At 44.8% G+C, this 21,032-nt stretch overlaps 1 protein-coding gene across 11 annotated transcripts in view; it reads left to right on the top strand.

Annotated features, from left to right (window-relative positions):
- Window positions 1-21,032, top strand: part of TERB1 (telomere repeat binding bouquet formation protein 1) — a 57,010-nt gene that overhangs the window by 23,398 nt on the left and 12,580 nt on the right. For all 11 annotated transcript variants that reach the window (XM_039502588.1, XM_039502586.1, XM_039502589.1 and 8 more), the window contains 6 exons: window positions 1,777-1,929; window positions 2,691-2,822; window positions 4,531-4,656; window positions 10,649-10,812; window positions 13,102-13,466; window positions 19,102-19,163. In XM_039502588.1, coding sequence (XP_039358522.1) covers window positions 1,777-1,929; window positions 2,691-2,822; window positions 4,531-4,656; window positions 10,649-10,812; window positions 13,102-13,466; window positions 19,102-19,163 — 1,002 coding nt within the window. The remainder of the gene's footprint in view (window positions 1-1,776; window positions 1,930-2,690; window positions 2,823-4,530; window positions 4,657-10,648; window positions 10,813-13,101; window positions 13,467-19,101; window positions 19,164-21,032) is intronic.

Raw genomic sequence — 21,032 nt, forward strand, 5'->3', positions numbered from 1 at the left:
CTTTCCTGCCCATCCCCATCTACCTTGGAGCTTGACCAAGGTGAAGCTGGACAAATCAGCAATGATCCTCGGAGCTCTCTGGTGCTGAAACAATTTTAGTACACCCGCATCTTCCAGATGTACACATGTCAATGTATTTGCTTATGACCATTGCTGAACCTTCTAACTCAGAATGATGGCAGAACCATCCCTCCCAACCAACATCCCTCCACCTTACGGTCTGGGTTTTGGATGAGCAACAAGTATAGAGATGTTTTGCTCACAGGAGGGCTAATCAGTCCTCAATAATAGCAGAAAAGCTTTCACAAGAAAATGCTATGCTGCTGAGTAGAAGAGATTTGCCGTCTGATGCCAGCATTACCATCAGGGCCGGCTCCAGACCCCAGCGCGCCAAGCGCGCACTTAGGGCGCCATTTTGCCGGGAGGGCGGCAGGCGGCTCCGGCGGACCTCCCGCAGGCATGACTGCGGAGGGTCCGATGTAAAGATTGTAAAGATTCTCGAAATGGATCTTAAGTTGTATCTGACTGTGTTATGAACAAAGGGAAACCCCTCCTTCTCAGGATGTTAGGGCCCACTCTACTGGAGTACACACTACCTCTGTAAATTCTCTCCAAAATATACCTCTTGTAGAAATCTGTAGAAATGGCAACCTGGAGCTCATTGCACACCTTTACCAGCCACTATGCCTTGGTCCAAGCTTCTTCAGCTGCTGCATCCTTTGTCACAAGTCCTTCAGTCAGTAGTACGGGCATGGGTCCTTACACTCACTCCACTTCGTCAATGAGTTCTGCTTGTGAATGACTCACAGCGAATACCCAGCTGACTTATGACACTCTGGATTCAGGAGAAAAAAATAGTATTATTCTTACAATTGGGCATTGCACAGAAGGCTGTGGTAAGATTCCGATTTCTTTTATGAATTTTGGTTTATGGCTTTAATGACTTCAATGCTGTACTCCTCACCAGTTTTCATTAAAAGAAAGGTTACTTACCTTATGTAACTGGAGTTGTTCAAGATGTGTGGCCTCTATGGGTATTCATAACCAACCTCCCTTCCCCTCTGCTCAGATCCTCATATGATTCACAGAAGAGTAGGAACTGGAGATGCGGTCGGTCTACACTGCTCCTTATGTTTTCATTTTACATCATGGGGAAGTACAGGGCACAGGTGCGGACCAACAGACGCTGCTAGTTGAAGAATCTCCCGGTCTCAGGTGCATGGAGCAGCCCCTTCCACAATCCCCTGAACACAAGCAGTGGAACTTGTCTATCAGCATCCCTTTCATCATTGAAAATCAACATAGAGTTTAAGTGGCTTAGAGGGCTTTCTGTGGTTCCTTTGCACATGGTGACATTTACTTTAAGAGCTAGATTCTGATATCTTCCTCCACAAATAGTCCCATTAGCTTCAAGTTAGTAAAATCTGTAAAATTCTTTGGGCGCCATTTTGATTTTCCAAAGGTTAGTTCATCATTATTACAACACAGAAAATAATGGCTATAACTAAATGAAATCAAGCAGAACACCAGTACATTGTTTACATGTGTATATTATGCTTGCATATTTTCTATAATTCTTATGAAAAATACGTTTCTAAATTTGCCACCTCTTCTATAATTCCAATTTTGATTCTGTTGTATTGATGGAATTGTGTTAGATGGCAGGAAAATTAGCAAACACCAAAAAAAATCATTACCACATTGCTTTATTAATATTGTTTTAGTTTACAGAGATATAAATGTTGCAATTCAGTATTTATTCTTTTTTTCCTTAAGCATATGTACAGGGATACTTTGTTTCCGTTGGTGGATTAGAAGTATTAGCTGAAATACTTATCAAGCTGGTTCGTGATTCATCTAGAAGTTACTCAAGCGCAAAACTTGCAGTAGTGGTAACAAAGACTCTAGATGCTTGCATTGCTGATAACTGTGAGTGAATGGACCCCAAACATTTGTATATCTATATATGGTATTTCTAGAAAAAAATTAGTAGGGCTAGATTTTAGAAAAAAAGTATGTAGATGGACATGAAATGGCAAGTAAGTGTACATATATTGCACATGTGCAAAATACAGTTTTACATGTCAGAATTCCCTAAACAGTCTCCAACTGAAATTAGAAAGAGTGAAGAAAATGCACCTGCACCTGCTGGGATTTGCAGAGACATGGGGGTGTGACGAACAGCTTGATTTTTTAGCACATAGATACACAAACAAATTTAGGTGCCCCTAAGTCTTTGGAGAAGTTTGACTTCTTTATAGGAAGTGTCTCCAGTTGTTCTATGGGGAGGATCTTATTGCTGATAAACCTAAGAGTTAGATCTTCATGTCCTCTCCAATTGCAGTGAGTTCTCCATGTGCTGAATCTGGTAAAGGATTTGGGGAACTTTTCCAGAGGTCTGCACCCCAGTGTGCTGGACAGTCCTGATTTATCAGGGCTTCTTACGCAGCAGGATTTGGGGGATGGGACAGTGTTGGGGCTGGGAAAGGACTGGTCTCCTGAAAGGAGACAATACTGACTTCAGATGTTGGAGTGAGGGAGTGAAATCTGGGGGGAAATGGGGGCAATCTCAAGGATTCTTCAGGGATATGGAGGACACCCTGAAAAAGAAAATGTATTTTTGTAGCATTGTGTTGTGTACTTACTCTTTAGTTTAATTTTTGTCTCTTTAAATTATTTTATACTAATAGCTGCTGTTGGTGATGTCCTGGTAAAGTATCACATTGTGTCTAAGCTACTGAGGTTGCTGACTTCTGACACTCTGGATTCAGGAGAAAAAATTAGTATTATTCTTACAATTGGGCATTGCACAGAAGGTTGTGGTAAGATTCTGATTTCTGTTATGAATTTTGGTTTGTGGCTTTAAACACTTCAATGCGGCACTCCTCAGCAGTTTTCATTAAAATACTCAAAGCAAAATTCTTCCACATAATTTAATTCAATATTAAAACTCAAAGAAAAGTTTTCTGTAATGTTCTATCTTTGGTTTTGAAGAGCTGTTATCTCAATACAACATACAGTATCTTCAGGGTTAAAAGAAAGTAGAGTCTCATGAGGAGCACTTAAAGGACCAAATCCTGTTCACCTCATTCACGTAGGGTGAAATTCACCTTGTCCAGAGGGCCAAAACAAGACATATGCATCATGTAAGTTCCACTTAAGCTCTATTTTAACTCCTCCAGTAGTACCTGGAGCATAGATGTTGTGCTGACCCTTTGCACAGGGATATATTTCACGTATAAATAATTTTACTGAATTTAATAGCGTTACTTTTGGAAGTGAGAACAGGATTTTGTCTGAAACACTTTTGCCTGACATCTTAGTGTTTGTCCAAAATAAAGTTCCCGAACTCAGACTGTCAATTGGCACCCTGTGGCACTGAAAGCAAACTGCGTGGATAGTTGCAAGATACTGATGATTGATTGTTTATATTGTTCACTTGTCTCTCAAGAGCACTTTGGAATCTGTCAAACAGAGAATATCTTGTAAAACCCTAATTCTGCTGCCTTTGAAGTCAGTGGCAGTTTGACAGTTTCAACAGGAGATGGATTGGGCTGTAAAGGAACTAATTGAATCAAAGGAGGGCTTTGCTCCATGGAAAATATATTGCAAATATACATTTTATGATCTTATAAAATAAGATAATTTTTATTTTAATATGTTATTGTTTGCAGAGTTAAGGATTTTTTTTAAAAGAAAAGAAAAGATCCAATATAATTAGAGAGTTTAAGATCCTGTCTGAACTATAAAAATGTTTTTGGAAAGTTTATGCAAATATTAGCATGCAAATGTTAGCATAGTTTTAGAAAACACAATTTTAGACGATTACATGAATTATGAATGGAGTGACTGTTCTTTTCTTGCCCAGGGAAGAACTGATTAGATAGGCTCTGTTTACAATGCAGATTTCGAACTGGAGTACACCAGACAATTGTAAATCATAGTTTACACTATACACGTGTAAGTGAGAGGTTTGCACTAATGCAGCTACCTTAGTGCAACAAACAAACAAACCAAAAATCAAAACAACCAACAACCCTAATGAAAAATAAGGCCCTAGTCAACAACTGAAATTCACTTAGGTCCCATTTAATAAATATACAGGTTTTTTACTAACTTAAACTCTAGATTTTTTTTAATGCAGACTTTTAATTATGGATAGCTATGTATTTTTCACTTGAATTAGCAGTATTTACTTTTTAGCTGACTCAATCCTTATTGGATTTGCTTGTACTACTGAAATTTTAGAAGTGACTGTTTCATACAGTAAGTTAGAAGTTATGAATCATCCCTAATTGCTTCCTAAACTGGACAAAAAATAAATAAAGCAATTCATATAAAGTAGTTCATTCATTATACGGAAATTACCCAAATACAATTTAATGAATTTGGCTTATGATAAAAAGAAACATTTTGCTGAATTTTATTTAAAGTTATTTATACTGTCTTCTAAAGATAATGTAAGAAAACTATTAACCATGGTACAAGTTAGAAACTGATTTATTTTCCTTTAATGCTAATTTTCTTTAGAAGAAAATCAGTATGATCTGCTTAAGAACAATGGCCTTCCACTTATGATTCAGTTATTAACAGAGTCTCAGGATGAAGAAGTAAACAAAGCTGCAACTTTTGTGCTGCAAAATTGCAAGCAAATCAGTAAGCTTATTATTGTTTTAAAAAAAATTAAATTCATTGTTCTCAGTATTTAAGATTTGTAAACCTTCAAAATAATTGTAACCGTAGCAGGTTGGTAATGCAGTGCATTTCAGTAACGCTTGTTTTCCTTGGAAATAGTTGTATATTTGCCACCATAGAATGATTATAACATTTAGGGGGGTGAAAGAAAAGTTGCAGAGATTCAGTTGAATGCAAAAATGTGCGGGCATAATCTGTGAACAAAAGGCTGATTCCCTTTAAATTATAGCGTTGCCAACTTTCTAATCACACAAAACTGAACACCCTTGCCTCCCGCCTCACCCCCGCTCAGTCCATCCCCCCTTCTTGCATTGCTTGCTCTCCCCCACCTTCACTCGCTCCTTTTCACCAGGCTGGAGCATGGGGTTGGGATGCAGGAGGGGTTGAGGGCTCTGGCTGGGGACACAGGCTCCAGGGTGGGGCCAGAAATGAGGGGTTCAGGGTGTGGGAGGGGGCTTTGGGTTGGGGCAGGGATTGGAGTGTGGGAGGGGTTATGGGCTCTGGGGTGGGATCAGAAATGAGGGGTTCAGGATTTGGGAGGGGGTTCTGGGCTGGGACAGGGAGTTAGGGTGTGGGTTCCAGCTTGGGTGCAGGCTCTGTGGTGGGATCAGGGATGAGGGGTTTGGGATACAGGAGGGGGCTTAGGGCTGGGGAGTTTGGAGGATGGGGGTGAGGGCTGGGGTAGGGGGTTGGGGTGCAGGCTCTGGGAGGGAGTTTGGGTGTGGGAGCGGACTCCAGGCTGGGGCAGGAGGTTAGGGTGTGTCAGGGGGTGCAGGTGCATTCTCTGGGAGGGAGTTTGGGTTCCGGAGGGGGCTAAGGGTTCAGGCTCCAGGAGGGAGTTTGGGTGTGGGAGGGGGCTCAGGACTGGGGGTTGGAGTGCAGGGTGCAGGCTCCGGGAGGGAGTTGGGGTGCAAGAGCGCTGGGGCAGGGGGCTGGGGTGCAGGCTCCTTTAGGCGGTGCTTACATCAGGTGGCTCCCAGGAAGCAGCGACATGTCCTCCGGCTCCTCATGGAGGCGGCTCTTAGCCCTCAACCTCCAGCTCCATGCCAAGACCAGGCTTCAGTGCGCAGCGCCCTGGCAGCAACAGTAGGAACTGCACCGCGGTCGGACTCTGATAGAGACCCATGGCACCGGCATTCCCCGGCACCGCAACTGACATCATCGGTCCGGCACCACTCCCACTCGCCTTGTCAGACGCGGCACCGTAGACCAGAAAAGGTTGGCCCACCTCAGCAGATGCCAGCCTCCCTGGACCCACCCTTGGTGTCGCATCCCGTAGAGGAGCGGCCAGGGGAACAAGTGCCGACTTCGGCACCATTGACTCCAGCACCGAGAGCAGAGCCGTTGAGTCCGGTGCGTCTGGACTCCCCGATGCCTGGCGTGGTTGAAGTCCAGTTGCCATCGACTCCAGACACATTTGCATCTGCAAGGGAGCTGATTGCTACAACAGTGTCAGTATCCCCTCAGCAGACAAAGGCACTGGTTCCTGCTCGTGTGGTCCCATCCTGGGGCAAGCCGGCCCTTTTTCACCTGGCACTGTCAGTTGAGCCATGGCACCAATCCCGCTCTCGGCACTCTTCCCCCTCCTGACGCCTCTCACGGTCCCAACGTCGCTCACAGTCCCGGCACCGCTCTCCTTTGCAGTGCTGGTTGTACTTGCGTCACCAATCAGACTCCTGGCACTGTTCTTAGCACTGCTCTGTACGTCGGTCACCATCCAGGAGCAGATCTTGGTCCAGACGCCACTCCCGACAACGATTACCATCAAGGAATAGATCCAGATCTCAGCACTGGACCAGACTCTGGCACTGATCTAGGTCACAGCACCACTCCCCCTTGCGGCGTCACTCTCCATCTTCACGGTACCGATATCCATTGCGTCGACGCGACTTGGCGCAGACCTGCTCGGTACCACCATGGCCATCTGGCTCTGCCTCTCGTTCAACGGAGTCGGACGCGGGGTCATGTCTATCCAACTGCCACCACTTGGATCACAGCCATCTGAACTCAGGGGCTGCTCATTGGCAGCTGCAGGGACAAAGTCCGGTCCAAGGGTCTACTCAATGGCCCTTTTGGATACCCTGGGCGTACCACCAGGCCCAGGGTGCTCCGTCAGGGGCTTCTCGTTCAGCTCCCTCCGAGCCGCGGGTGCCAGAGGCCACCGTCAGCCATCCTGCTCCTGGGGACATGGAAACTGGGGCATCCTCCAACCCCGCTTCCAGTTCCGGACGCTGAGATCACAGGCTCAGGACTCCAAGACACAGCTGACCAAGAGGGCCCAGATGATCCTCTTCCTCCTGTGGCCTCCTCCTCCTCCTCACCTGATGAGGCGGTGGCAGGCACTGCTATTTCAGGTCCCCCCCAAATAGACCTCCAGGTCCACCAGGACCACTTACGTACGGTGGTGTGGAATATGAACCTCCAAGCGGAGGAGGTTATAGAAGTGGAGGACCCTTTCCACGGCCCCCCGGGTGTTCACCAAATGTTTGGCAGTCATGGCAGCCTCTCTTCGTTGGAGACGGATACCGGTATACTCGTATCTCGACGACTGGCTCATCTGAGGTCGCACCAAAGAACAGATGCAATCCCACATTCAAGTGGTCACAGACACATTTTCTTGATTAGGTCTTCTCATCAATGTGGTGAAGTCGACTCTAGAACCAACCCAGAGAATATAATTCATCGTGGGGGTCCTAGATTCTGTGCATGCCCGAGCCCTCCTGCCGGACACTCATTTCCATGCTCTGACGGGCCTCATCCGGAGCCTTCAAATCTTCCCAACCCCGACACCAAGAACATGCCTGAGTCTCCTGGGTCATATGGCTTCCTGCACATACGTGACCAGACATGCCAGACTTTGACTCTGACCGCTTCAGGCTTGGCTGGCATCTGTCTACTGCCCAGACATCCAGAACCTGTTCCGGAAGGGGTCCTGGCCTCCCTCCAATGGTGGCTAGACCCAAGGGTGGTATGTGAAGGAGTCCCCTTCCACACCCCTCAGCCCTCCTTGTACGTTGTCACGGACACGTCAGCCCTGGGATGGGGTGCTCACCTCGGGGACATCCAGACGCAAGGCCTATGGGCCCCGTCCAATCTCTCTCCATATCAATGTACGGGAGCTGATGGTGGTGCGTCTTGCTTGCCAAGCCTTTCGGGAGTGATTGAATGGTCGTTGTGTGGCGGTCCTCAGACAACACCACGGCCATATTCTATATCAACAAACAAGGGGGGGCTCGTTTTCCCCCCCTCTGTCAAGAGGCTATTCAACTCTGGGAGTTCTGCATAGCCCATTCCATTCAGCTGGTGGCGTCGTTTCTCCCAGGGGTCCAAAACACGTTGGCGGACCACCTCAGCAGGTCCTTCCAATCCCACGAGTGGTCGCTCCACCCCGATGTCATCCACTCCATCTTCCTAAAGCGGGGGTTTCCCCAGGTCAACCTTTTTGCCTCGCATAGCAACTGGAAGTGCCGGGTGTTTTGCTCCTTCCAGGGCCGCTCCCCAGGCTCTCTCACAGACGCCTTCTTACTCCTGTGGACAAGCAGGTTGATGTACACCTTCCCGCGTTTCCCCTTGTACACAAGATCCTGATCAAGGCACCCAGGAACAGATCATGACTGATTCTGGTCACCCCAGGGTGGCCAAGGCAGCATTGGTACACCATGCTGTTAGAGATCTTGGTGGACACCTGGATTCCACTGCCTCTCTTTCTGGACCTGATCACGCAAGATCGCAGCCACCTCTGTCACCCTGACCTGCGGTCCCTCCACCTCATGGCGTGGATGCTGCATGGCTGAGGCACTCTGAACTTCTCTGTTCTCGTTTGGTGCAGCAGATCCTGTTGGACAGCAGGAAACCTTCCACTCGGGCTATGTATATGGCTAAATGGAAGTGATTCTCATGCTGGTGCTCTCTCCACGACACGCTTCCCCTCCAAGTGTCCCTGCCTCTCATTCTAGACTATCTCCTGGACCTGAAATAGCAGGGCTTGGTGATATCATCCATCAGAGTTCACCTGGCAGCCATTTCAGCTTTCCACCTGGGAGTGAATGGCTGATCTGTCTTCACCAACCCCATGGTTGGTAGGTTCCTCAAGGACCCTGACCGTCTATATCCACAGGTACGACAGCCTGTACTCACATGGGACCTCAACTTGGTCCTCTCCAGACTTATGGGACCCCCGTTTGAAGCTTGGCCACATGTTTCCTTTTGTACCTCTCTTGGAAAACAGCTTTCCTCATTGCTATCACTTTGGTGAGGCGTGTCTCTGAGCTCAAAGCTCTTACATCGGAACCACCTTACATGATCTTCCATAAGGATAAGGTGCAGCTACAACCTCACCCTGCCTTTCTTCCCAAGGTGGTATCGACTTTTAATATCAACCAGTACATCTTCCCTACAGTTTTCTTCCCAAAACCTCACACCAATAGTCAGGAATGGCTTCACTCCCTCGATGTTCGTAGGGCTCTTGCCTTTTACATTGAATGTATGAAACCGTTCTGGAAAACGATGCAGCTCTTCATCGCAGTAGCAGACCAGATGAAGGGTCTTCTGGTCTCCTCCCAGCGGATCTCTTCTTGGATCACATCATGTATTCATGCTTGCTATGATCTGGCCAGGATCCCAACTCCCAAAGCTCACTGCGCACTCCACGAGGGCTCAAGCCTCATCGGCAGCCTTCCTGGCCCAGGTGCCTATCCAGGAGATCTGCAGAGCTGCAACTTGGTCTTCAGTGCATACGTTCGCCTCACACTATGCCATCGTTAGACAGGCCAGAGACAATTCAGCATTTGGTGGGGTGATTCTACAATCCACGGTACTTCACTCCAACCCCACCGCCTAGGTAAGGCTTGGGAGTCACCCCATTGGAATCGATATGAGCAAGCACTCGGAGAAGAAAAGACGGTTACTCACCTTTGTAACTGTTCTTCGAGATGTGGTGCTCATATCCATTCCAAACCCGCCCTCCTTCCCCTCTGTTGGAGTAGCCAGCAAGAAGGAACTGAGGAGGCGCTGGGTCGGCCGGGGTATATATCCAGCGCCATGAAGGCGCCACTCCAGGGGGCTCCACGGCCGACCCTCTGGGTGTTGCTACGGTAAAAGTTCTCCAATGGCCATGCACGCAGCGCACGCACACCTAATTGGAATGGATATGAGCAACACATCTTGAAGAACAACAGTTACAAAGGTGAGTAACCGTCTTATCTATGTGCAGTTCTATGCCTTTATTTGTGCACACAATTATTGTGATGATGTGTGCAATTTGGGTAATAGTTTGTACTTAACTGCATAACTATCTATCCAGGCTCCTGCTGTACCACATATTCATATATGGGTGCATAGTTGCAAGCAGATTTTTGTTGTAGGACTTGGGACACTTACAAACAAACAAAAACCTTGGCTTATACTGTATTTCCTACTGAATTTCCATTTTTTGGTGGACAGTGATCAAATATTACAATCAAACCTTAACATATGGCCTGATCTTGATAAGTACTGGAAAGCTACAACTCTCATTGAAATTCAGATCAGGTCCATGGCAAAGTCGTTTTTCAAGGAACAACTTCTACAGAAGCAAGGTTTACTATAACTGCAACTCAGTATGGCCTCAGTTCAGCAAAGTACAGAAGCACATGCCTACTTTTAAGCACGTGAGCAATTCCAGTGGCTTCAGAGAGACTAGTTACATGTTTAAATATCTTGATGGACTGGGACCAATAGCCATAATTGCAGTTTACATTTTGAAATACATTGAAGCTATATGGAACTTTCATTCTACTTCGTTATCCCCAAATTTAACTATAAAAAGGTTGTAATATATATTGTAACTGAATAGTGGATTTAAGATTTTTATTTTTTAATGTTTAAGCTATTAAAATATAAAAATGAAACATTTTTTAATATAGTATTCAGTGTAGAAAGACCACATTTTGATTTTATTTTCTGGTTTACAAAGCTGAGAAATTGTCTCTGAAAATAAATGAATATTCGTTAAATCTGAATGATGCAGAACAGTTGAAAATGGATCTACAGATTAAAGAGAGGAATCTAGAGGACTACTGGAAGAAAGTAAAAGAAATTTTACACAGAATAGAACTTCTTGAAAAAGAGCATGATGAGGTAGGCACATTTATTCAAAATATGGAAAACCTAAGCAAATCTCTCAAAAGAAAGCTTTCTCCTGAAGAGTTTAGGGAGAAGTAGGAGGAAATACATTAGATAATCTCAGTGAACTATAGAGGTAGGAAAGAATTAGTTTCTCTGATGTCCATGTCCTACAACTCTTCCCTTTGGCATTACTGTATATTATAATAAGATAGAGATGAGGGGAGGCACTCAGAGAAGGGAATGAATACAAGGTTGAGATCCTAGTTTTAGTGCATTGCGAGAAACTACAAAATATATTATATTGTAGAAAATCCAGTTCTGTAGTACTTAGTATGCAGTTAATCCAGGTTGAACAATGTGGCAGAAAAAGAATACCCACATTTTTTTAAGTGTCTGTAATGGGTTGTGCTCACCACCTTGGCGGCACCTGTTGGTCACTCCAGGAATTAGCTCTGTCCTAGCCATGGAGCGCCCTCTGTGGGTGGTGTCCCACGCATTGCCTGCTTGGCTGTGCTGTCTGGGACCCATGTTGCTCCCTGGCTTGCGGCATCCTCTTCTGGACACAGCCCTCCAGCTGTGCCCCTGCTCTATTCTCCCCTCTTCCAGGGGGGTATCAGCAGTTCTCAGTCTGCACCTGTTTTTGTGCAGTCCTCAGGGACAAGGCACAGTCCATCGGCCATGCTCCTCTATGGTAAGCTGCGCTGTAAGTGGGGAGGGGAGGACCCAGGCCCGCCTGCTACTCTGGGTCCCGATCCAGGGACCCCCTAGCAGCAGTCTCCCACAGCCCTCCTTCAATCCCCTCTTCTCCCTGTGAACCCTGGGCCCATGCACATTCTTGGTCCTTTTTTTCAGGGGCTGCCACCTGGCAGGTGACAGGCCAGAGCTCTCTCTCTGCTCCTCTGGGCCTGCCCAGCACCGCTCTAGCCTAGGTGCTCTATCTGCAGGGAGCAGTCCTTCTCCCTTGCTTGTCAGGAAGAGACTGCTGTCTCCTCTGCTTTGCAACCTTTAAATAGGGCCCAGCCTGGCCCTTATTGGCTGTCTTTCTGCCTTTCTATGGTTGGCTGGGTTCTGCACAGGCTCCCACCAGCCTGCTTTAACCCCTCCTCTGCCAAAGTGGGGCAACTGCCCCCTACAGTGTCCATATGTATTTTGAACCTACCATTTCCCCATTTGTGTGTGAAATGCCTGTGCAGTCATAATAACTTCATGCACAGATGTGTACTCAAATTAAGCACCCAAATATCTAGTTCTAAAATGTAAACGCTTAAGCCTTCTTATGCTAGGACTCTGTTTATATCTTCTTTGAATGGATAGACCCAGGTAACTATCATGGTTTATTGAAAAGTAATAGTCTATATGTATTTCAAATTAATTAAAATGTTTCTTATATTTCAAGGATATATGCAGCAACTTTCAAACTGTGGAAACAGTACATAGCCATCAAAAGCAGTATCCAGCTAAAAAAGCTATATACTTTCTGTAACATAAGGGAACAAATCAGATTAAAAAAAAGCCTTGTAATCAACCCTGTGATAGAAATGGACATAAAGAACCCAAATTATGCCAAGTGACAAAGCTAGAAAATAGTTGTGTGAAATGGCCTAGAATCATGTAAGAAAAGCTGTAGGCATATTGGTCTGAGTGTAACAGAAAAAGATGCTGAAATATTCAGATAGAGCTCATTAATGTATACTGATTATTCAGTGTTATACAGTACTGTATCTGTCTTGTTCAGCATGCAGTTTAGTCTTTCCTTGATGGTTTCCTATGTCTGCCATTACTATCTGGTCCCTTTAGGTAGTCAGTAGCCAAGTGCTCAGTGACTTAATTTACATGAGTCTCAGGCTTCTAGAACTGCTCTGTAGTATGACTGGGGCGGCTCCAGGCACCAGCGCTCCAAGCGCGTGAATGGGGCAGCAAGCCACGTGGGGGCGCTCTGCTGGTCACCGCTAGGGCGGCAGGCAGGGTGCCTTCGGCAGCTTGCCTGCGGAGGGTCCGCCGAAGCCGCGGGACCAGAGAACCCTCCGTGCTTGGGGCGGCAAAATGTCTAGAGCCGCCCCTGAGTATGACCCAATTTATTGTTTTCAGATCCAAGTTCTCACTAGGTTACAGTTCCTTTAAATTCTTTCTCATAGCTTTGCTGGATTTCTTGTTAACAGTGTCTAACTAGAGCCAGTCAGTTCTGCAGCTTCATAGTTAACAGGGTCTACCCTCAAATTGCCCAGGTCTGTCTTCTTCTCACCCTACCATAGGATTTATTAATGCTTTGTACAACCATTAATTGGTATTTTTGCAATATAGGAAACAGTAAGAAGACAAATATTTGTTGATATACCTCAGGAAGCAGTTATGCAAACGACATCAAAATACCATAAAATGAATGCCAGTGACAAAAAAGCAAACACTGAAAGAACACATACAAAAATGCAGTGTTCACAGCTAAATTGTAAGTCTGATGATTTGGTTGGTACTACATCTGCAAATAATCAGTCATCCAAAAATGGAATATTAAAGACTGTGAATCTAGTAGATGCTTCTACCAGAGAGAGTGAGCAAAATGTTACTCTGCATTCAGCTGATAAACTACACACAGGTAGTGTACAAAAAAGTCATACTACAAATGAACAAACTGCTTGTGAGAAGAAACAGTCAGTTCCTCAAGCAAGGTATAGTATTTGATGTCTCAATGCAAAGTAAAAATGTAAAGTTGCTGTTCACTTAATGAAAATTTCCAAATCAAATGTAATTTCATTTAATTATTTAATTGTTTTTTACTAACTAGCTCTTTATTGTGAGAGAAAACGGACAACTTTTTAGTCACCACAGCTTTTCTTAGGTGTAGATGTAGTATCTTTAACATCTTAGATCAAAGAAAATAGAATCTCAATGCAATAAAGAAAAAGGAAAAGCATTTTGTCTTTGTACTCTAGAGGAAGTGGTTGCAGCTATCTCAAATGCATTTATAGGTACTATTTTAAAAAGCTGATATAAGATTAAATATTTAAACTATAAAATCCATAATATTCCCCCCCTCCAGTTTTCTCTCACATTTCTTTTCATAGAATCAGAGAAGATTAAGGTTGGAAGAGACCTCAGGAGGTCATCTAGTCCAACCCCCTGCTTCAAAGCAGGACCAACCCCAACTAAATCATCCCAGCCAGGGCTTTGTCATGCCAGGCCTTAAAAACCACTAAGGATGGAGATCCCACCACAGGTAACCCCTTCCAGTGCTTCATTAGTGAAATAGTTTTTCCTAATATCCAACTTAGACCTCCCCCACTGCAACTTAAGACCATTGCTCCTTGTTCTGTCATCTGCCACCACTGAGAACAGTCTAACTCCATCCTCTTTGGAACCCCCCTTCAGAGAGTTGAGGCTGCTATCAAATCCCCCCTCACTCTTCTCTTCTGCAGACTAAATAAGCCCAGTTCCTTCAGCCTCTCCTCATAAATCATGTGCCCCAGCCACCTAACATTTTTGTTGCTTTCCGCTGGACTCTTGAATTTGTCCACATCCTTTCTGTAGTGGGGGCCCAAAACTGGATGCAATACTCTAGATGTGGCCTCACCAGTGTTGAATAGAGGAGAATAATCACTTCTCTCAATCTGCTGGCAATGCTCCTACTAATGCAGCCCAATATGCCATTAGCCTTCTTGACAACAAGGGCACACTGTTGACTCATATCCAGCTTCTCTTCCACTGTAATCCCCAGGTCCTTTTCTACAGAACTGCCCCAGCTTGTAGCAGTGCATGGGATTCTTCCATCCTAAGTGCAGGACTCTGCACTTGTCTTTGTTGAACCTCATCAGATTTCTTTTAGCCCAATCCTCCAATTTGTCTAGGTCACTCTGGACCCTATCCCTACCTTCCAGCATATCTACCTCTCCCCCTCAACTTAGTGTCATCAGCAAACTAATGGGTGCAATCCATCCCATTATCCAGATCATTAATGAAGATGTTGAACAGAACTGCCCCCAGGACAGACCCTTAGGGCACTGGCTGCCAACTAGACCTCGAGCCGTTGATCACCTCCCGTTGAGCCAGATGATTTAGCTAGCTTTCTATCCACCTTATAGTCCATTCACTCAATCCATACTTTTTTAACTTGCTGGCAAGAATACTATGGGAAACTGTATCAAAAGCTTTGCTAAAGTCAAGATGTATCATGTCCACCACTTTCCCCATATCCACAGTGCCAGTTATCTCGTCATAGAAGGCAACCAGGTTGGTCAAGCATGACTTGCCCTGGGTGAATCCATGTTGACTGTTCCTGGTCACCTTCCTCTCCTCCAGGTGCTTCAAAATGGATTTCTTGAGGGTCTGCTCCATGATTTTTCCAGGGACTGAGGTGAGGCTGACCAGTCTGTAGTTCCCCAGATTCTCCCTCTTCCCTTTTTTAAAGATGGGCACTATACTTGCCTTTTTCTAATCGTCCGGGACCTTCCCCCAATCGCCACAAGTTTTCAGAGATAATGACCAATGGCTCTGCAATCACATCAGCCGACTCCCTCAGCACCCTCAGATGCATTAGATCCGTCCCCATAGACTTGTGCATGTCCAGCTTTTCTAAATAGTCCTTAACCTGTTCGTTCACCACCGAGGGCTGTTCACCTCCTCCCCATACTGTGCTGTCCAGTGCAGCAGTCTGGGATCTGACCTTGTCTGGGACCAATTCTACTGGCCATGGATGAAGACTGATGTAGAGCAGTATTTTAGGACCCGTGCCCGGTGTATACAACGGAAGACTCTACCCACGAGAGCTGCTCCACTGTTTCATCTTCACAGTGAAGGCCTTATGGATTTGGTCTGTATAGATTTTCTCACAATTGAACCTGATAGCAGAAATACTTTGTAATGTGCTAGTGGTAACTGATCATTTCACAAGGTATGCACAGGCCTTTCCCACTAAAGATCAAAAAGCTTCTACTGTTGCTAAAACTCTTTGGGAGAAGTACTTTGTGCATTATGGGTTGCCCAAGCAGATGCACTAAATCAAGGATGGGACTTTGAGAGTCAATTAATTCAGGAACTTCTGACTATGCTAGATATAAAAAAATCTAGAACAACACCTTATCGACCACAGGGAGACCCACAGCCTGAATGATTTAATCGGACCCTGCTTAATATGTTGGGAACCTTGAATACCAAACAGAAATCTAGATGGAGCCAGCACGTTAGCCATCTTGAGCATGCTTACAACTGTACCCAAAATGAGGCCACTGGGTATTCTCCGTATTTCCTAATGTTTGGACATGAAGCATGATTACCAATAGACCTCTGTTTTGGGGTCTCAGTGGATGGATCTTCCCACCAGTCTTACCTCCAGTATGTGGCTAATTTAAAAAAAGACGTGTGTGCCGCTTATCAGCTTGCTCAGGCAGCATCTGATAAGGTGAACTGGGGCAATAAAGACTGTTATGACCAGAAGGTGCAATACTGTGATCTGCAACCTGGTGATCATGTTCTGATAAAAAAATCTTGGGCTCCCTGGAAAACAAAAACTTGCAAACTGTTGGGATTAGCAGGCCTACGTTGTGGAGAATCAGATGCTCAGGCTACCTATATATCACCTAAAGCCTGAAAAGAATGGCAGCCCATTAAAAACTTTACATCGAAACCAACACGTCTGGGGCAACACGTCAGAACGGATGACCCGTCAGATATTGAGCCTACCTCTCTACCCAGATCATCGAACCAAAGGACAGCTCTGACGTCTGAAAGTTCCTCCCCCAACTCCATAGGTGGTACTAATCCTGTGCCCGGCCCTGCTACCATGATGGACATAATTGGTCCCCCATCAGAGACTGATTCTGAGGAGGTTTACCCTGAATATATATCTATGTATCATGAATCCTCAGATATGTCTCCTGGGTCGGTTGTGCTGTCACTTGAACCAGATCAACCTGAAAGTGCAACTAGCACACCCCCTTTAAACCCTGAAGCTCTTCCATTCTTTCCTATGGGAGAAGTTCATAGGGAGGGTATAGATATATGCAACAATCCCCCTGTGTCTTCAAGTGTAGGGAACCAGGTTGCTACAGATATTGCTCCTTCTACAATGAGTAATTCTGTGGTGGATGCCAAAACTGACGGAGCTTTATTAACACTTCCTGTAGAGGAGGAAGAAGGGATGGCACAGCCCTTAAGGAGGTCCCAGCGAGAAGACAGGCCCCCTCAGTGGTTAACATATGATGTGGTTGGAGACAGCAGTGAGGTGTCCATCCCCACAGTACATCATGGGGTGGTTGTGCTGAAAAATTTTAAAACACCTGTGGAGTCCAAACCAGAATACGTATCCTCTAAGGATGAACTCAAGTGTTTTTCATGGTGGTGCTCACGTCAGGCTAGATGCCTAAATTGTGCCTATTCTAGTGGACCTATACTTTCTCCTCCATTGAATGTTACCCCAGCTAGCAGTAGGAATTAAGAATGTACATATTATATTGTAAATTAATCTGTTTTTCTTCTTTGTTCTGGTTCCTTAATGGGGACATTAAGGATTTTTCTGGTTGGGGGAAAATGTAGCCACCCTTTACTAGAGGGGCCTCTGAACTTTATTGGGAGTGTTCCAGTTGGAAAGATCCTGTGTGATGCAATCTAGCTTTAGAGACTACAACTACTATTATGCTTGGGGAAAGGGTGAGATACTTGCTCTTGCAGGGAGAGCATGGTGGTGGAGTCCATTTTGGAGAGAGGAGTGTGATTGCTGGTGTGGAGCTCTGTTCATACCAGGAGCTGCTGCTAGGAAGCCAGAAGCTGCTGCTGGGAGTCTGCAGAGCTTTGATTGAGCAAGGAGCCTCAGAGGCTGTTGGTGGCTTCACTGGAGCCAGAGACTGTTGCTGTGCCTAGAGCTGACTGAGGTGGGCCTGCAGTGAAGGACTGAGAGTAACCCCCACTCTGGTTTGGGACAGTACTTGCAAGGGAAGGGGCACAGCAGAGAGATGGAGTCTGAAGAGAGGCAGAGCGATCTTCCCACCGAACCAGGACCCAGAGCTGCTGACATTCAGTGGGACTAGCTCCAATTGACAGAGGGGTTGTGCAGCTTGTTGCCTTGGCTGGACTGATACACAGAACCAACAGAGCACTGTCTCCAGCTGCAGATCTTCAAGCATATCCACACAAGTGTCTATGACTCTGAAGTCCAGAGGAGTGAACACTCCAGGGTGGGGTAAATGGTGGCAGTGCAAATGCTAGTTAAATAGGTTTCATCTATTACTGTATATTATATTTGTTAATTTATTTTATTCAACTGCCCCCTGTGGATTTAAATTAGTAGTGACATTTAATCTTAGACTATTATACCCTGATTTTTTAAGTTGTTAAGTAAAGATGTGTTAACTCTAATTTAAGTATATTGGATGTATATTATTTATAATTGGTATTTCTGAGTTATGCCCATGCCACGGATTATATTATTATTATTTATTATTAGAATAGCTTCATTCCTGGAGGTTCCCAAGGCACACCATTGAGTATGTACTGGGGCCAGCCAGGTAGAGGCACTGCCAATTTTAAATTCCTTTAGGAGTAAAGGGACTGCAGCAGAGGGGTGAATAGTGGATTCCCACCTATCCAATATCACCACTGGGATACTCAGAATCTTCTTTAATGTCAACAGAATCAGGCACACAGGTGAGTGTTGCCTGTTCCCGAGTAACCCAGGGAGGAAAGGGGCATTATATATGTAAGACACAGGAGGTAATTCTCTCGCTCTACTTAGCATTGGTGAGGGCCCAGCTGGTGTATTTTGTCCAATTCTGGATGCCACACTTTAGGAAAGATGTGGAGAAATCGGAGAGAGTCCATAGGAGAGCAACAGAAAATGATAAAATGTTTAGAAAACCTGACCTAGGGGGAAAGGTTAAAAAAAATTGGCATGTTTAGCCTTGAGGAAAAGAAGACCAAGGTGGGGACCTGATGACAGTCTTCAGATTTGTTAAGGGTTGTTATGAAGAGGACTGTTATCAGTTGTTCTCTGTGTACACTGAAAATAGGAAAAAAAGTAATGGGCTTAATCTCCTGCAAGGGAGATTTAGGTTATATATTAGGAGAAATTTTCTAATCTAAGGATAGTTAAGCACTGGAATTAAGTTCCAAGGGAGGTTGTGGAATCACTGGAGGTATTAAGAACAAGTTAGACAGACACATGTCAGGGATGGTTTAGCTATACTTGGTCCTGTCTCAGTGCATGGGGGCTGGACTAGATGACCTCTCAAGGTCCCTGCAAGCCGTATATTTCTATTATTTTAAATGTTATGAGATTTGGTTTTAACTTTATTAATGTGTTTTTGATCTTTCCAGTGAACATTTGTTTAAACAGCCATCACTGACTGTTCAAAATCTGAAACAGGCACAAGTAACAGGTACAAATAACTGAAATATATTCTTTTTTTCCAGATAATGTTGTATGTTATGGATTGTTATTGGAAATAAAATATGGTCCATATCGCTTACCTTTAAAGCTATATTTTATCATACAGTGTGTATCATACTGTATGTACACCCCCATTCCATTATGTACAGTATTATAACATTGTAAATATTTGTGTAGATTTGGAATTTTATATTAAATAACTATTAAAATGAGAATCTGTTTCTTTTGTTTAGATTTTATCTTCTAAAATGTTTTACTTTAGTATTTTTTTTGTACAGTAACTCCTCACTTAAAGTTGTCCCGGTTAATGTTGTTTCATTGTTATGTTGCTGTTCAATTAGGGAACATGCTCATTTAAAGTTGTGCAATGCTCCCTTCTAACATCATTTGGCAGCCGCCTGCTTTGTCCACTGCTTGCAGGAAGAGCAGCCCGTTTCAGCTAGCTGGTGGGGGCTTGGAACCAGGGTGGACCAGCAGCCCCCCCAGTAGCTCCCCGCTCCCCTGAGTTCCCTGTGCTGCAGCCGCCCAGCAGGCTGTCAATTGCCGGGCAGGTCAGCCATCCCTCCCCCCACTGCCATGTACTCCTCCTGCCCTCTGCCTTGGAGCTGCTCCCAGAGACTCCTGCTTGCTGGCTGGGAGGGGCGGGGGGGGCTAATGTCGGGGTGTCCCCCTCCCCCCTGCTCCCCGCTTACTCCTCCATATAGAGCAGGGAGGGGACACAGATGGAGCGAGCCAGAGAGAGCCTGGGGCAGCAGCTGCTGTCTCAACTTCCTGATCCACTTAAAAAGACAATGCACTTAAGAGTAGGTTAGCTTACTTAAAGGGCAGTGTGCATCTCTCTCTCTCTCTCCCTCCCACATACAAGGTGTGTGTCTGTCTCTGTCTGCTATGCTGTCTCCCCTCCCTAGTGTTTGTGCTGCCTCGTGTGAGAGGCTACATTAACAACAATGTGTTAACCCTTGAGGGCTCAGCCCAGTGCTAGTTCATCATTTAGCAGCAAGGCATTCCCTGGGAAATATCCCACCCTCTTCCACCCTCTAACTTCACCACCTCAACCAAGCTTCACAATCATCATCGCTGTGTACAGTATTAAATTGTTTGTTTAAAACGTGTACTGTGTGAATATCTATATAATATATAGTTTTTTGTCTGGTGAAAAAAATTTCCCTGGAACCTAACCCCCCCTATTTATATTAATTCTTATGGGGAAATTGGATTCGCTTAACATCGTTTTGCTTAAAGTCGCATTTTTCAGGAACATAACTATAACGTTAAGCGAGGAGTTACTGTAAAATAATTTCTAACATTACACAGGATAAGTGTAGATAAATGTTTTCTGCTATGTCTGAAAAAAAATTTGGATTGAGCAATGAAAGCCATCAATAGTACAAGAATTTGTTTTGACCTCTGCTCTAAATAGTGGACAGACAAAAGAAACAATCTTGTGAACTGGCATTTAAGCATGTGTATTGTTCCATTTTTATTTCAGTGGGACTATTCATGCATTAAATTAAGCACATGTGTAAATGTTTGTAGGATGGGGCGTAAGGGAATAGTTTTGATCTCTGCTTCATTATAGCCAGTGTATTTTTCATACTTCGGTTCTGATCCATCTAATCTTTATTCTTGAATAACCTATTGACAATTTAGAGGAGTAAGAATTTCTCATCTGAATAAGTGTTTGCCTGATTGGTACCTTAGAAAGGGCCAAATTGTGTTCTGTTACATCACTGTAAATCAAGAGTAAGGACTATTACATGTGTAAGGTTTTGCAGGATCAGACTCTAGATTTGAAATAAATACAATTAACCTGAGGTCCAACTTCATCATATCTATTTTACACAGTTGCACCAGGTAA

The sequence above is a fragment of the Mauremys reevesii genome, linkage group 16 (genome assembly GCF_016161935.1).
Source record: "Mauremys reevesii isolate NIE-2019 linkage group 16, ASM1616193v1, whole genome shotgun sequence".
Taxonomy (NCBI): Eukaryota; Metazoa; Chordata; order Testudines; family Geoemydidae; genus Mauremys; species Mauremys reevesii.